At 49.3% G+C, this 16,948-nt stretch overlaps 1 protein-coding gene across 5 annotated transcripts in view; it reads right to left on the bottom strand.

Moving 5' to 3' along the window:
- TBC1D16 (TBC1 domain family member 16) overlaps nt 1-16,948 on the bottom strand; it is a 42,248-nt gene that overhangs the window by 16,891 nt on the left and 8,409 nt on the right. For all 5 annotated transcript variants that reach the window (XM_064150744.1, XM_064150742.1, XM_064150747.1 and 2 more), the window contains exon 3: nt 14,005-14,635. In XM_064150744.1, the coding sequence (XP_064006814.1) occupies nt 14,005-14,635 (631 nt within the window). The remainder of the gene's footprint in view (nt 1-14,004; nt 14,636-16,948) is intronic.

Here is a 16,948-nt window from a genome sequence, read left to right as displayed (position 1 = left end):
GGGACACCTTCCACTAGATCAGGTTGCTCAGCCTGGCCTTAAAAACATCCAAGGATGGGGTTTCCACCACCTCCCTGTGCAACCTGTTCCAGTGTCTCACCACCAATGACAGCAGTTTTTCCTAGGTTAAACTTCCAGTTTACTGAGATAATTCCAGTCCCCAGGGACACTTCCAGTCCCATGCCACTCCCTGCACCCTGGGAATTTTCCCATGTGGAACATGCAGCTTTCTGATAAGGCTGCAAGATGTAACAGCTTCTAAAACATTCAGTCTCTGGGTTGAAGGTTGGGCTAGATGATCTTGAAGGTCTCTTCCAACCAAAGACAACCTGTTAATGCAAAAGTATCAGGAGTCCTTGTAGGAGACACTTGTGCTGGACTGCTTGCTGTAAGCAGCTGGTATTTATGGAGCAACACTTCATAACAGCCACAGCTGGTTGCACAGGATTTTCCTGGAGGAGATGACTCAAACCAGCTCAAAGACTAAGCAGCGGCAACCAACTCTCTAAAGCCTCTTGCAGAGATGAACTGCTCAGTATGACAGAGGGCTGGAAGATGGATTGGCTGAGAGGATCACTGCCCTGCAGTCACCTTAATGCAGGCCAGTGGGCTCATTCCTCAAGAATATCATCTCACTTGACCAGTGGCAGACAGACAACTGCAGGACAGTCTTCAGCAGAGCCAGGTGGCCTCACTGGGAATCGTAGAATCAGTCAAGGCTGGAAAGGACCACAAAGATCACCTAGTTCCAACCCCCCTGCCACGGGCAGGGACACCTTGCACTAGATCAGGCTGTCCAGAGCCTCATTCAGCCTGGCCTTAAACACCTCCAGGGATGGGGCCTCAACCACCTCCCTGGGCAACCCATTCCAGGCTCTCACCACTCTGATGCTCAACAACTTCCTCCTCACATCCAGCCTGAATCTCCCCATCTCCAGCTTTGCTCCATTCCACCCAGTCCTGTCACTCCCTGATAGCCTAAAAAGTCCCTCCCCAGCATTTTTGTAGGCCCCCTTCAGATACTGGAAGGCCACAAGAAGGTCACCTGGGAGCCTCCTCTTCTCTAGACTGAACAGCCCCAACTCTCTCAGTCTGTCCTCATAGCAGAGCAGTTCCAGCCCTCTGAGCATCCTCATGGCCCTTCTCTGGACATCTTCCAGCACATCCATATCTCTCTTGTAATAGGGGCTCCAGAACTGGATGCAGCACTCCAGGTGTGGTCTCACTGGTGCAGAGTAGAGGGGAAGGGTTACTTCTCTCGCCCTGCTGCAGCTCCTCAGCACCAAGTGCAAGCGCCAGCTGCAGCTCCTTCTGCTCCATAATCAAAATCTGTGTCAGACACACCAGCAGCTACCCAAAACTTCAGAGTCTAGAGAGCTCAGCCACAAATGTGCTGGCAATGTTATACTTTCTGGAAACACTTCTTCAAGACAAACATTTACAGCTCCCTTTTAGCCATCAGTTGCAAGCTTGCACACACATCCAGCACAGAGGGATGCAGTCTGATGCAATGTGTGCAAGTGGAGTGACCCTTCCTGGAGAGGAAAAAAATGCCAGTGAGTGTAAGCACAGTGCCTCAGAGTGTGCAGCCAGGGAAATTCCAATGATTTCACTGATGTAGGAGATGAAATCTGAAAGAGACATCTGTGCACTTCAAGCCCTTCAGAGAGGGCCATGAACACGTACATTCATCTACAGTGCAGATGCAGAGGGAGTCCCACCTCATACATGGGGGCATACTTGGTCACTGTGGAATTCAAGGGGAGAAAAAAACCTCCCTGTGTTTAAAATTACTTTTTCCTGTACCTGATGATTGAAAGAAAAGAAAATACTGAAAAGATTCTAATCTGTTGGACTCCTTTTTAAAAATCACTTTAATCCTGAGACCATTTTCCACACAAATATCCACAAGCAGTGTGCTGAATGCTGGTGCTGTGGATTTGGGGGACACAAGATACACAGATGCAAGGAAAGAATTTATTACTTGCCAGACTATTCTATCTATTAGATGAGGAATTTATACCAGAGCGCCCTGCAAAAACAGCGAGACGAAGCCCTGCAAGGCAAATAGCTGGAGGAACATTCCAGAGAGACTTTGGGTTGTGGGATCCAGGAAAAACAGAGCACCAGCTTGTGTACAGCACTGCTCAGCAAAACAAGAGAACAAGTGCAATGGTCCACGGGAATAAAAGGGACAGGGAAAAAAAAATAAGGAGGATTAGCAAAACCTGAGGCAGGAAATCCATGGACATAGTCACGATTCCACTTAAGCCTTCCCCCCTTGCTGAAGTCCCATTACTCTTTTGTCTCAAAACACATCTCATTCCTGCTGGTGAGCAGGAATAGGGGTGATGGATGTTCTCCACTCAACAATCAACTCCAGCAATCAACCATATCTGCATTCCTGGAGTTTTTGTAGCCCCTAAGAAAGCAAGTGACTGTATAAGGCAGCCACATCCTCCTCCCTCCACGTGGGAACTCTCTCACACAGGGACAGATATCCTGCAAACAAGACTTTGGACATGCAGTGATGGAACATAACCTACCATTGGTACACACCTACAGCATAAAGAGAGATAAACCCAAGGATTATTTCTGTTGCAGAACCAGGGCAGAGACCTGCAACAATCACATGGGAAGCCTCTTTCACCAGCAAAGACCTAATAACTCATTTTACAACATGATGTGACAAATGTAATTATAAGAGGGAAAGGGGGCTGAAGATTACAGCCATGATGTGGCAGTTCACTAAGCTGTCAGTGTGCACCACCCGGTTCCCAGAGAGCCTCTTGCCAGAGCCAAACCCTCCTTGGTTGGCTCTCCATCACCACTGCACTGAATCACTCTTTGGCTAATGACAGCTTTCCCTACAGCTTGAGCTATTCCTGCAGGCTGGCTGCTGAAACATCATTTATAGACAATAAGTATCATCATAATGTATGAGCATCCATGTAATGGGAATTACATGCCCCTTTTCCTCCCCAGGGGTTAGCATTTCTCTGGTTTTCCACTATTCCCCACAGGCACTGACCTTTTAGGTTCCTCTTCTTTCCAGCAAGGTGAAATAGCTCATGGCAGCATCAGCTGCCTGAGATGTCTAAGACAGATCACTTCAAACAAGTAATCCATCAATAAAAGTTCAAAGCTACCCTGAAACACCCGAAAATTCAGTGTAGTGGCTGCACAAAGTGAGGCAATACTGGGCAGCTGGAACCCAAATCTATTGTTCTGATTAAAAAAGGTGTCCTTGACACTCTACATACATAATGAGTGGTGAAACGTGCTGACTTCAGCAGCCTATAAAAGATGTGCAAAAGAAAACAGATTGGCAATTTGGGATGAAGAACAGAAAAACCCAAAACCATTTGTCAAAATACTTCTGCTGGTTCTGTGCCATGTGGCAGGGCAGGAGTGGCAGGACCCCTGTGGGATGGCATCACCTTCAGCACAGGAGCACAGCCATGCAGGGACAGATGCTGATGGCGAAACCTGCACTGGCTCCTCTCATCTGATCAAGGTAGAGGAGTAACTAGGTTAGGAATTGTGTTAAATCCACCCTTGGGCTGAAAATATTTGGAACTTGAAGCTCCTTTGCCTCAAGAGAGCCCAAACAGAAACGAGTGGCAGTGACCTTGGCGAGCAGGGAAAAGAGGTGTTCGGTGGCTTGGAGGGAAACCGAGGCAGAACCTCTGAGCCAAAATGCCAAACCACCCTCTCGTGGAAGTGTATCTACACATCTGCAAAGGTGTGGAAACAAACCTAACAATTCTTCCTGCCTGCTGGGGAAACCTGGGAAAAACAGCCCAGGACATTACAGTACAAAGTACAGGAATGCCAGCATGGACTTTCCAAAAGCTGGTTCCACCAGCAGCTTTCCATTGATCTGTTTGCTTTCAAAACATGAATTTCCCGACGCTGAACTGCACTAAATGCTATTTAGTAGCTAATTAACTTTCTGTGCTGAAAACCTCCTGTAATTGCACTTCTTTCACCTTTTTTAGCCTGAGTCCTCCAGGGAGCCCAAGCTGTCCTACGGCATTTGTTCTGCTCATTTCTATCTCACAGGCACAAGTTCCTTCCCGACACTGGACTGCCAATCACGGCTGCAGAGGTCACTGGAGACCAAATTAGGAGCACTCTGCCTCTGACGAACTTGCTTTGCTTAGCTTGCCGTAAAGGGAAAATAAAAGGTTATAAAGAATAATTGTATCTTTTCATGCCCAGCACCAGGAAACAGATTCAATAGAGCTTCTAAAAGTCAGCCTGTTGTTGTTGTTACTCTCCATACTGTTAATGGTATTAACAATATCCAAAGAACAAGATGTTTACCTCTTAAAAGAGTCGGCTTCCCTCCCTCCCCCACCCCGTGCAGGAGAAGAGCGGAAGGTGTTTGGTGGTTCCCAGCCACCTACACGGGCTGCAGGAGGGCAGCAACTTCTACATCCACCCTCCGACCTTGGGCTGTAACATCAAGTTCATGATCAGGGATGGGGCTCGGGATTAACATCAACTCTGGAGGCACCAAACATTTTAACACAAGGAAAGGAGGGACTCATGGAAGCCAGATTATGCAGCTTTGCCTTCTGAGAGGCATAATTGGTTTGTCCTTGAGAAATAAAGATCAAAACAATTTGTTGTGCTTTACGAGGCTACTGCAACCTGCTTTTAAAGCGCCCTGCCTGCCTTCCCAGAGCACACGCATCCAGCCAGGGCAGGCAGGACATGCCAAGTACACCTCTACCACTGGCTCATCACTTCTGCCACCGCTTCACCTGCTTCTGCCACCAGTTCAGCATCCTAAATCTTGGCAGCCAAGAGCCAACCTGCTTTGATGACCTACCTCTACCTCTGCCATGGTGCTGGCTGCCTGCACCCTGAGATGACCCAGCTCTGCTACGGGGTACTGCCCACCTTCAGGGCTTGCTGAGGAGGGTGGCAGCTGAGCAAGAAGCCTTGCTACACTGGGGGCTTTGTTGCTCCTCATCGCTCCTCCAAGTCCTCATGGGCTGAAGGGAAGCCAAGAGATTTTTAGAGGGGGCATTACAAAACCCAGCCCTGCTCACCTCCAAAAGGTTTCCCCCCTAACTGCTGTGAATTTACCCACAAGGAAAAGGAAATCAACACAGAATTCATCAGTTAATTATTTTATCTGTAAATGTGAAGGGGAAAAAAAACAGTCAGCTGTATGTAGTGAATTAATGTGTGGTTTAATCTCTTTCAGTCAAAGTCTACAGTGTGATACACATAGACCTATGGTTGAAAGACAAGCAAGCTGCTTTTCATGGATGAGGCTTCCAGGCAGGTGTAGGCTCCTTTGGTAAAACCCAAGCAAGGTTTTGCTCTGTGACTTCTTGTTGCAGCGAGGTAGCAACAGGAGAATTAGCAGTTTGATGCTTATGAATAAAATACACACAGCTCCCAAGAAGCCAAACACAACAAATCATTTAGAGCCGAGCCTATGCTGCTCAATGATGCAAATGTTGCCTTCTTTTTAAGGAAGGAAAATGTTCCAAAAGCTGAATGACAGATTTTTTACAATCCATACAGAGAAAGGGCACCTCCTGCCTAGGCTTTAGCTCATTAATAAATCAATCGAAACACAACACTTAAAAAAAATAATTCCTTAGATGGAAAAAGTGATTTCTCAGCAAAGCCTGAAAAAGAATGTTTGCTTTCCAGCCTATTCCAGACTGGAAAAGGGGACCTTTCTTACCAGTGTTTATTTTATATTTAAAAATCAGTGGATTATTTTGCCCCCCTCTCCCTCCCCCCTCCCACCTCCCCCTTTTTTTTTCCTCTTTCAGTTCTACCCAAGCAAAAATAAAATTCCACACTAATTATGCTAATTACAATCAAGCCTTCAAAACCCTGGTCCCTTGAAAGCCCTGAAGATTACCTTTGTTCTTATATTCTTGGCTGTAAGCAATGAACTGGGAATTTCAGGGGGACTTTTTACTGACAAGATGAAGTTAACCAACTCCCTGGACTCTGCGCTGCTGCTGACCCAGTATTAGCAGAGCCAACACCACCCAGAGAGAATTTCCCCATTTCCACAATACAATGAGAGGATTTCCCCAGGGAAGAGCTTTCTTCAAGGAGCAGAAAAGGGAGAGCAGGAGGGGGGGGGGGGGGGGGGAAGGAGAGCTAGCTAAAAGCATGTTTCAGAGTTATTGTAAATGCTTAATGCTGTTATAATTGTGAGGACCGAGCCAAGAAGACAAGAGGCTGTGCAGATTTATTTGCATATACTGTTGCACTTCTTCGAGGGGCCGTGCTCTTTATTTTGATCCAGTTAAGGCGATTCTTCCCTCACAAAGCTGTGGATACCTGCCAGCACCATATATCTCCACTCTCGAGTCGGGTTTCTGGGCGTTACGATCGTATAAATAACAGAAGAAATGTAAGACAGCCCTGGGAAAAGGCTCATTTTATTGCCATGCCTCCCGCAGCAAACCTCCGCTGCTGGGGCTGGGATGGCCAGACCCCCTCCCCGCCCCGCTGCCCACCCGGGAAATGCCCCAGGACAAGCCCAACGCGGTCATTTTCGCTCAATAAATCTTTTTCATCGCAATTCTACAAGCGAAGGACATGGGGACTGAATCCCAGCCCCTCCGTTGGGATGCACGGAGAGGGCTGCAGCGCAGTATCGCCGGCCAGACGCTCTCCCAAGCGGCTCTGCCGGGCCGGAGTAGGGCTGGGGGAGCAGCCGGGGGCCAGGCGCTAGCAGCCGCGGCGCGAACGGCCGCTCGGCTGGGCATGCCGGGCCGGGGGACAGTGCTACCAACAGTATCCCACAGATACTGCTGGCGGGGCGGCAGGGCAGGGTGGGGTATATCGAGGCTGGGGGACTGCAGGACCGAAACAGGCCGGCCCTGGGGGGCCGCGGCTGCGGGGCCGGGCGGGGAGCGCCCGACGTTGGGGGCGGCAGGGCCGGGCCGGGCACCGGGAGCGCCGCTGGGTCGAGCCCGCCCCCTGGCGGCCACGCCGCGCATACCGCCCGGCTCGGCCCCACGGCCACGGTCACGGCTGCGACTACGGTCACCATCCCAGCCTGGCCCCGAGGCCCTTTTCCGCGGACGCAGAGTCCGAAGCGGGAGTTTAGAGCTCCCCCCGTCCTGATAGCAAATCTCCAACTCACCATAAACCCGGAGGGTGAGGTGGTTCCTCTCCATTCCCCCCACCATAGGGGTCTCTCCCTGGAGCATCATCCCCTGCTCCCATCATCATCTTTTTATCCGTCCCCCCAAAGCTCCCAATAAAAAGCCTCGTCCTCCTGCTAGCTGCAACCCCTGGTCTTCAGTTAACCTTTTCTTCCACAGCAACGTGGCAGTGAACCGACAGAGGGAAAAATCAGACCCACTGTAATTAATGTTGTGCTGCTCAAATATTTATCTAAAGCAAGATCCAGCCATGTGCCTCCACAGGCTCTTGGATCTGTCCAACCTCCTCAGCACTGCAGCTGGTGACAACTAACAACTGATCACACAGCATCACTGATGGCAGACAGCAAAGGCTGGCTCCTCTTCCCGGCACCCAGCTCTGCACTAACCACTTCCAAGTCCTGCCACCCCACGAGTCAAAGAGAAGGGAAAAAGGACTGTCCTTCTGATGGAAGGAGGATTTGGGGATGTTTCTGGTTTTGTTTTTCTTTTGGGGTATTGGTTTGGGTGCAAATGGAACTGTTTCAGCATCTTACATCATAAATCACAGCAGTTTAGGCAAGGTCTTGGGGAACTGGAGCCTGCACCAGAAGCAGTGAGGCACCCTGTGCACTCATCCTCATGGATGACATCATCAAACGTGGGTTAGCATGACACAAGATGCTTCAAGAGGATACAGGAGATTTGGAAGCCTGTGCCAAGTTCTCCTGGTTCTAAGATGATAATCACTTCTGTTACAACAGCAACGAATTCCCAACCTCCTGATGACTCCAGAGCTCCTGCCAGTTCGCACTAATTTCAGCTCATTTCCCCTATAATTTTGCCTCCTGTTTATTCTTCAGAGGCCTGAACAGCCCAAAGCCTTTCAGGTGAGCTGCCAAAACAACATGATGCAACCCTCTGTGCTCCCACAGCTGCGGCCACCCTCCGTAACGCTGCGCCTCCGCTCCCTCGTGAGATGGCAATTTACTGATTAGCTCCCTGGGAAGAGGCTTAACAACAGGATGTGCAACACCACTGTAAAAATTGCATCAACTGTCACACCAGAGGAGCTCTCCTTTGTGTTGTCTTCTTTGCCTAGGCCACCTCTCATAGTCCTGCGTGTTCACATCTGCTGAAGAAGGTGAGAATCACAGAATGGTTTAGGTTGGAAGGGACCTCAAAGATCATCCACTTCCAAGCCCCTGCCATAGGCAGGGACACCTCCCACTAGAACAGGTTGTTCAAGGCCTCATCCAACCTGGCCCTGGACACCTCCAAGGAGGTGGTGAATCTTTGATCACATTCTGTGATTCTGTGATCCACAATGTCCCTGGGCAACCTGTGCCAGTGTCTCACCAGTCTTACTGCAAAGAACCGCTTCCTAACATCTAGTTTGAATCTCCCCTCTGCCAGTTTTAAACCCATTACCCTTTGTCCTGTCATTACAAGACCTTGTAAATAGTCCCTCTCCAGCCTTTCTGTAGACCCCCTTCAGATACTGGAAGGCCACTACAAGGTCTCCTCGAAGCCTTCTCTTCTCTAAGCTGAAAAGCCTCAACTCTTGTAGCCTGTCCTCATAGGAGAGGTGCTCCAGCCCTCTTGAGCATCTTCGTGGCCTCCTCAGGACTGGCTCCAACAGTTCAATGTCCTTCTTGTGCTGGGGGCTCCAGAATGGTACCATTGTGTAGCACCACTATGGAAATGTTTCATTGCTGTTATTACTGGCTGCTAAAATGATCACCTTCTTAGGAAAGATGTTTCCTTCTCGCATTGATATCCACAACCACACTGGTCACATCACTTCTGCTTGACCTTTAAGGCAAGTGATGTGGAAGCATGAGCTGGCAGCTGTTGAATCACCTGCAGGACTGTTCACAGAGCTCTGGCCTCTGGACGGATGTTGCCCCAAGCTCCACACATACAATTCCACCACCAAAGCTTCTCAGTCCAAATTCTGACTGAATCAACCAACGTCTGAACCTGAAACTAATGAAGGAATCAATGCTGGCATTTAGTTGTCCTCTTCACTGTATTTTGATACAGTGTTCATCAGGGAACAGCAGCTGCAGCTTGTTGCTGAAGTGAAAAGCCTTTAGCACTCCCGCCACCATTGCTAGGGAATGCTCCTGTTAACCAGGAATTGCTCTGGCATGGCCCAAACCACCCCCAACAACCCCACTTACAGAGCACTAAGTGCTTCTGCAACCGATTGGTATAGATCTGATGTCATGGTCAGTTAAAATAACTTCAGAAGCATGGGTTGAAAGACATTATATAGGTGTCAGATGCTATTTGGTCTCCAGGATGTAACAAAAGGCTTTTAGTTTCACTTTGCTGATGGGGAAAATGGAAGCTGAGTAATTTAGCAAGGGGGCATAAAGCCAAAGCTGGGCATAGAGTACACTTGTCCTGAATTACTGCCCTTCAGACTGCAAAGCAAATGTTTCCTCACAGGCAGCAAACAAGGGTGACAAGGGAGAGAGGGGACAGAATGGAACACTTCTATATCCAGTATCCCTCCTTTCCTACAGAAATGCAGCCCGTGACAAAGCCCCTGTCAACACAAGCATTCCCCATACAAGCAACCTCCCTGCAGCAACCACGTACCAGGAGCAGAACGGGGGCTCCCCCAGAGCTAACCAGGACACACAACCCAAGGGAGCAAAGCCACCTTTCCACAAGCAATGATTGCACTATGCAGACAAAGTGCCAGGCTCATCTAAAGAGAGAGGCAAGAGTGTGTACACTGGTGATGGGACACTCCCTTAGCTCCCAGCCAGAGGAATTGTCTAACTGGGAGCAAAGCATCGATCGCTGCATGGGATCCCTGGCAGCCTCTCAAACTGAGAAGCAAAGAGGAAAACAATCCAAAAAACAATGGCCAAGTTTTTATTTCCTTATGTTCTACCAGGCGAGTTGTTGACTTCAAATGACTGATTCTTTCTGTAACTCATCCACTTCCCAAGCCCACCTCCTTTCTCCCTCCTTGTCCCTACTCTGCATGCAGCAGTATGCCAGTGTTGGCTCCCACCTTCTCAAAAGGATGGTCCAAGAGGCACACGGGACTTGTGACTCCTGGTCATATGGATATTTGGCAAGCAACTTCCTGAGCCCCTGATCTCATCTGACCCAAGTCTGTATGCAATACTTCCACAGTCACATTTTTCCACTTCTGGTGATATCTAATTGCAATATGTGTGATGCTTTGCTTCAGCTTCTGAAATAAGCCCGGGAGAAAGCAGAGTTCTCTTGACAACTGCTACCCAGCGCAGAGGGAAATAACCAGAAACATTTGCTCCTCTTTGCAGGGAGGAGGAGGAGGTGACCGGAGGGTAGGGAGGGAAAAGAGACAATCTGCCAGCAGCACAAACTTTGTTCACACTCCAATTCTGCCTCAGATGGGAAGCAGCCAGCAGAGAAGAAAAAAAACCAAAAAAACACAACCAGATTTAAGAACCAAGGAAGCTGTTCTCATGCTTGTAGTGACTTCTGAAACAGCATCAGCTGCTCCTCAAAACTGCTGGGATGAACAAGGAGATAAGAAAGTGATTTTTGATGAGACTTTTGCCAAGTGCTCTATGAAGAGCCTCTGACTCAAGCACTTTGCAAGATCCTGCAGATATCAAGCAAAGAGGCTCTATGGGGAAAGAATAAATTGGCACTAAAAACGGACACACTGGACAAAAGCTTCTCAAGTCTCAAATCCCAAACAATGAAAAGTCTGTTTTATTAATCATGAGTGTCACATGTGCATGAGGCTTTCAGATCGGTGCCAGAGGAGTTAAATAAAGAAAAGAAAAGCCTACCAGCCCAGGAGGAGTGTTTGCAAAGCCAGGAGCTGTTGGAGCTCAGCAGCCGAGAGGAAAAGCCGGCAGAGGGCTCGCCCGAGCCACGCTGCAAGGGACACGCCGCAGGAAGGCGCAGGCAAGGCTGGGAAGATGCAGCAAGCTCTGTTTGCTTCCTTCCTTCCTTCCCTAACGCTGTCAGCAGCTCAGAGCATTGCAAAGCAGCGAAACCGCAACGCTGCTTGCCCCCTTGCCATGCCCCATGCCAGCACCCTTCTGCTTCTCTCTCGCTGCCGTCTGCACACTAAGGGCAGCACACGGCCTTGTGGCACAGGCTAAGGATTTGGACTTCCCTGGGCTGAGATCAGCCTTCAGCGCTTAGGACCCTGTTCTGAACGCGTCCTTAACCACGGGAAGTGCAGATAACGACCAGGGTGTGTGGGTGACCTGGGCCACAGCTGCAGCCACAGCTTCCCCACACAGACTGAAAGGCAGCAACGTTTGTCCTTTAAGAATCTTAACTGCTGGAGCTCAGAAATGTTTCATGAATTATGGTCTTTTTTTTTTTTTTAAAGAATGCTTTAAAAACCAAACCCAAACCCCACACAAATCCCCAAAACATCACTATTGTTTCCAGAGTGAGAGACAGGGCAAACACACTGATCGTCAGTGCTGCTTCAAGGAAAACAGCAATTAAGGATCTTCAATCAGCAGAGGCTTTGGTGGCAGTGGATTTGGGGGTTTTCTGGTTTTTTAAGTCAAGGCCCAGAAGTTTCTAAGGCAATATGACATTCTCTGAAAGTGAGTGCCCTGAAAGTCTGAACCCTTGAGCAGCGCTAGAACGGGGGCAGAAAGCAGTCTGAAAGGGGCAGAAAGCAGCGTGAAAGGGGCAGAATGCAGCCTGAAAGGGGCAGAAAGCAGCCTGGAAGGGGCAGAAAGCAGCCTGGAAGGGGCAGAAAGCAGCCTGGAAGGGGCAGAATGCAGTGTGAAGGGGGCAGAAAGCAGCCTGGAAGGGGCAGAAAGCAGCCTGGAAGGGGCAGAAAGCCTAGAAGCAATAGAGTCAGTCATTAGGAATGATATTCAATCATTCCAAAGGCTCCTCTCTAAAATATTCTCAAGATGTGTTTTGTGACATTTATGTACCTTCTGGTCTTCTGTATTCCTGGGAGGACTCGTCAGAAAAGACTGCCAGGCATTGTATGTAGAGAGCTGGAAAGGTCATTGTCAAGCTGATGTGGTTCAACACGATAAGAAAAGCAAAGGCCCATTCTTCTGAGGAATGGCTGAGGGAGCTGGGGCTCTTTAGCTTGGAGAAGATGAGATTGAGAGGTGACCTCATTCGTGTTTATCAGTATGTAAAGGGTGAGTGTCAGGAGGACAGAGCCAGGTTCTTCTCAGTGATGTCCAATGATAGGACAAAGAGCAATGAGTGCAAGCACATGAACACAGGAAAAGCTTTTTCACTGTGAGGGTGACAGAACCCTGAAGCAGGCTGCCCAGAGAGGCTGTGGAGGCTCCTTCTCTGGAGACATTCAAAACATGCCTGGACAAGTTCCTCTGTGGCCTACTCTAGGTGGTCTTGCTCTGGCAGGGGGGCTGGATTGGAAGATCTTTTGAGGTCCTTTCCAGCCTCTAACATGCTGTGATTCTGTGTGGCCTTGGGCACCCTGTGTCTGCTTTGCAACAGTCCCTTGTGGCAGGAGGAGAGATGTGGTGGGACAGGATGGGATGGGACAGCTGTGCTGAGGTATTGCTCAAAGCACTGCCCACCTAGCTACTGCAAAGATCAAGCCCAGAAAACCCTGTGGGCTGACAGTTAATTAGAAGCATACTGCTAGAACACAGACCAAAAGCAGAGCTGATACAAAGGCTGAGATCACTGCACTGAAGTGTTTTCAAATATCCAGAGAGTTGAATCAATTAGAATAGTTCCTTCGTAAACCTTTACTGGCATTCACTGGGCTTGAGATCAGCCCATAAAGAGGCAAAATCTCTTCAAATGTCAAGCCCTAATGCAGTCTGTACACTGCTGACACCCACAGAGGAGAGTTCATTTTTCAGTTTCAGGGCTGGCTTCAGAGCTGAGCTATATCTTTAGAGGCAGCCAGACCTTTGTGAACGCAACACATCGACCCTCCCCGACCTGGAACGAGCAACATGCTGCACAAAGCACACAGCAGGAAGCACCCCCTCCTCATGATCCCTTTGCCAAGGTGCCCTCTTTCCCCTGTGCAGGGTTTACTGCAGATGCCAGTGGGAAATGTTGACATCTAGATACAGCAGAGCTGACTGAAACACCCAGCTTAGAGACGCGAGAATGAATATTTGTATGCCTTAAGTGGGGGCCATGTACTGAACATCAGCAACACAAGCTCATACATGCAGCTTTCATGTCAACACAGTGCCTTGCAGAGAGGCACCCACGACGTAGAAGAAGCCAGGCAGACACTTTGATGTGGCTCTCCATGAGAAGTAACTAGTGCATCTCCTCAGCAGAGCAAATCAGCCCCACAAAAGACCTTTTTCATTTAGTAATGCTGCTTTCAGGGCTCAAGACAGTTCACCTGTAAGACTTTACCTACACAGCTCTAAATGTTTGGGGCCAGGATTCACTGAGCAGAAGCAGGATTGGCTGGCAAACAATTTCCTGTAAATTATACAGGTGCCTGAAGTAAGACAGGATATTCAGCTCAGTGACACGCTGATTCATGGATTCATAGCATGCTGGGGTTGAAAGCGACCTTAAAGGTCACCTAGTTCCATCCCCCCTGGCATTGCCAGGGACTCCTTCCACTAGAACAGGCTGCTCAAGGCCTCATCCAGCCTGGCCTTCAAGGCCTCCAGGGAAGGGATATTCATGACCTCTCTGGGCAGCCTCTTCCAGTATCTCACTACCTTCACTGTAAAGAATTTCTTCCTAATATCCACTCTAAATCTTTCCTCCTCAAGTTTCAGTCCATTCCATCTCATCCTGTTACTACAAGCTTTCATGCTTTTCAGTTCTCTTTAGCATCTCCAAACTCAGCATCCAGGACCCCTCCTATTCACCCAGAAACTGGAGAAAGGAGTGCACTTACCTGCTTTCATTATCCAGAAACACAGAACTACTGCTTTTCCCGAGGGCTTCACTAATGGGAGAGAGGCAGAAGGGGGAAGAGAAGGCATCAGAATCAGAGTCAAAAGTGCTGTCCCTGCTCACGTCATCAGCAGACAGCTCCAAGGAGCCCTCGTCCTCCCCTGGCTCTGGCCTGCAGTCCAGACTCTCCTCCATCCCCTCCACCGACAGCTCCGACCTGTTCTGCTCCTCCTGAGAGCTGACTGTCGATAGGATTCCTGAGTCGCTGCGGGCAGGCTGGGGGGACCGGCGGCTGCCGTCGGCCGCGGGGCAGCACTGCGAGAGCTTCTCCCCTTCCGAAGAGGGGCAGCTGACGTACGCCACATCTTTTACAAGTTGAGACAGAGTCAAGATGTCTTCTCCCTTCAGGACCATTGCTCCTCTCTGCTCGGAGGGGGAAGCTGGCCGGACAATGCCGAAACCCTGAGAGTGGCGGCCACGCTTGCGGGCAGCTTTACGGACAGGGGAGCTCTCAGGAGTGATGTAGCGCAGAGCTTCTTCATCCTGCCTCTGAATGCGGGAGTTTGGCACCCAGGCAAGGATAAGTGTGGTCCCCAGCAGCTCATCTTTCTCCATGTACAAACACAAATAGCCTTTAAGAGAGCAAAAGTGCAATCAGTGACAACACAGCTTCTGCATGAGCCTGAAATTTGGCCATGCTCATTTCCCCTTACTTCACCACCATAACACACAGGCAAAACAAACTCTTTTCATAGAATCATAGAATCAATCAGGTTGGAAAAGAACTCATAGATCATCCAGGCCAACCTAGCACCCAGCCCTGACCAATCAACCAGACCATGGCACTAAGTGCCTCATCAAGTCTTTTCTTCAACACCTCCAGGGACAGTGACTCCACCACCTCCCTGGGCAGCCCATTCCAATGCCAATCACTCTCTCTGGCAACAACTTCCTCCTAACATCCAGCCTAGACCTCCCCTGGCACAGCTTGAGGCTGTGTCCCCTTGTTCTGTTGCTGGTTGCTTGGCAGAAGAGCCCAATCCCACCTGGCTCCAGCCTCCCTTCAGGTAGTTGTAGACAGCAATGAGGTCTGCCCTGAGCCTCCCCTTCTCCAGGCTGCACACCCCCAGCTCCCTCAGCCTCTCCTCACAGGGCTGTGCTCCAGGACCCTCACCAGCTTCATTGCCCTTCTCCGGACACGTTCCAACATCACAGGCTTACAGGTTATTAGGGGTTGGAAGGGACCCAAGGAGATCATCGAGTCCAACCTCCCTGCCAGAGCAGGACAGATCACAGAGGAACACATCCAGACAGGCCTTGAAAGTCTCCAAGGAAGGAGACTCCACAACTTCTCTGGGGAGCCTGTGCCAGTGCTCTGTGACACTTATAGTAAAGAAGTTCCCCCTTGTGTTGAGGTGGAACCTCTTTTGCTGCAACTTACACTCATTGCTCCTTATCACAGGGAGCAAGTAAGCAGAGCCTGTCCCTCCTCCTCCTGGCAGCCTTCAGATGCTTACAAACATTTATCAAATCTTCTCTAAGTCTTCTCTTCTCCAGACTAAACAGCCCCAGGTCCCTCAGCCCCTCCTCATAAGGTAGTGCCCTCCAGTTCCCTAATCATCCTTGTAGCCCTCCACTGGACCCTCTCTGCAGATCCCCATCCCTCTTATACTGGGGAGCTCAAAACTGAACACAGTATTCAAGATGAGTATTCAACATCTCAACAGTTCAACATCTCTCTCAGTATTCAACATCTCAACATCTCTTTTGAATTGAGGAACCCAGACCTGGATATAGTACTCAAGGTGTGGCTTGACCAGTGCTGAGTACAGGAGAAGAATAACCTCCCTTGTCCTACTGGCCTCACTGTTCCTGATGCAGGCCAGGATGCCATTGGCTCTCTTGGCCACCTGGGCACACTGCAGGCTCATGTTCAGCTACTACCTACAAGTACCCCCAGGTCCCTTTCTGCCTAGCTGCTCTCCAGCCACTCTGTCCCCAGCCTGTAGTGCAGCTTGGGGTTGTTGCAGCCAGAGTGTAGAACCCTGCACTTGGCCTTGTTCAGCCTCATCCCATTGGCCTCTGCCCACCCATCCAGCCTGTCAAGGTCCCTCTGCAGGGCTCTCCTACCCTCCAACAGATCCACACCTGCTCCTAGCTTGGTGTCATCTGCATTGTCATTTACCAGGAGAGGATTCTGCCAAATGAATTGTGGAGTGCTTAATATTATTCAGAGGATTTGTGAATCGTTTTGAGCCTCCATATGGCTTCTGAACAGTCTAAATTTCCTCAGGCCTAAGTGGACACAGAACTGACATGCAAATACTTCAGCTTCCTGGATGGATTACTAAGCAAGAGTAAGTTCTGAAATAGGTTGCCACATGAAAAACTCCTACTGTTTGTTAGTTAAACAATTTCAAGTGCCAGCCAAACATTTCTTTCTCCAGAATGTTTACTTTGGTGTAGCTAAAGGGTTACAATTTTCAGGGAAAGCCAATAAAGAGTCACAGACAAAAAGGGAAGCCTGGGTCAATGTTCACAGAGTCACTGGGTTTGTGACGAGGCTAAGGCAGTAGCTGCAGCTCTCTTTGATGAAAACATGAAAGAGTTCAGTAACAGATTAAAATGAAGGCACAAGGCTGCATTTATCTTCATTTATTCCTGTGCATACAACCACAATCAGCTTTTCTTCTTTTTGCTTTTACCAGTGGCTGTTGAGGCTGCTCTAGCAATGACAGTTAGAAGATGACATCTGGCTTCCCTGAGCAATACACATATTTGTAGGAGCAGCAGAAGTTACAGTCTTCAAATGGTGACTTCTCTGTCTTCTGGCAATATAAAAGGACTTACTAAATCAGGCAAATCCTCACTTGAGCGGAAGAGAAAAATGTTTTCCTACAAATGAAGAGCTGATGGATCAGCTTGTGGACAGCTCTCTTTAGTCT

This window comes from Pogoniulus pusillus, chromosome 11 (assembly GCF_015220805.1).
Source record: "Pogoniulus pusillus isolate bPogPus1 chromosome 11, bPogPus1.pri, whole genome shotgun sequence".
NCBI classification, from domain to species: domain Eukaryota; kingdom Metazoa; phylum Chordata; class Aves; order Piciformes; family Lybiidae; genus Pogoniulus; species Pogoniulus pusillus.
This window is presented reverse-complemented; position numbering and strand designations above follow the sequence as displayed.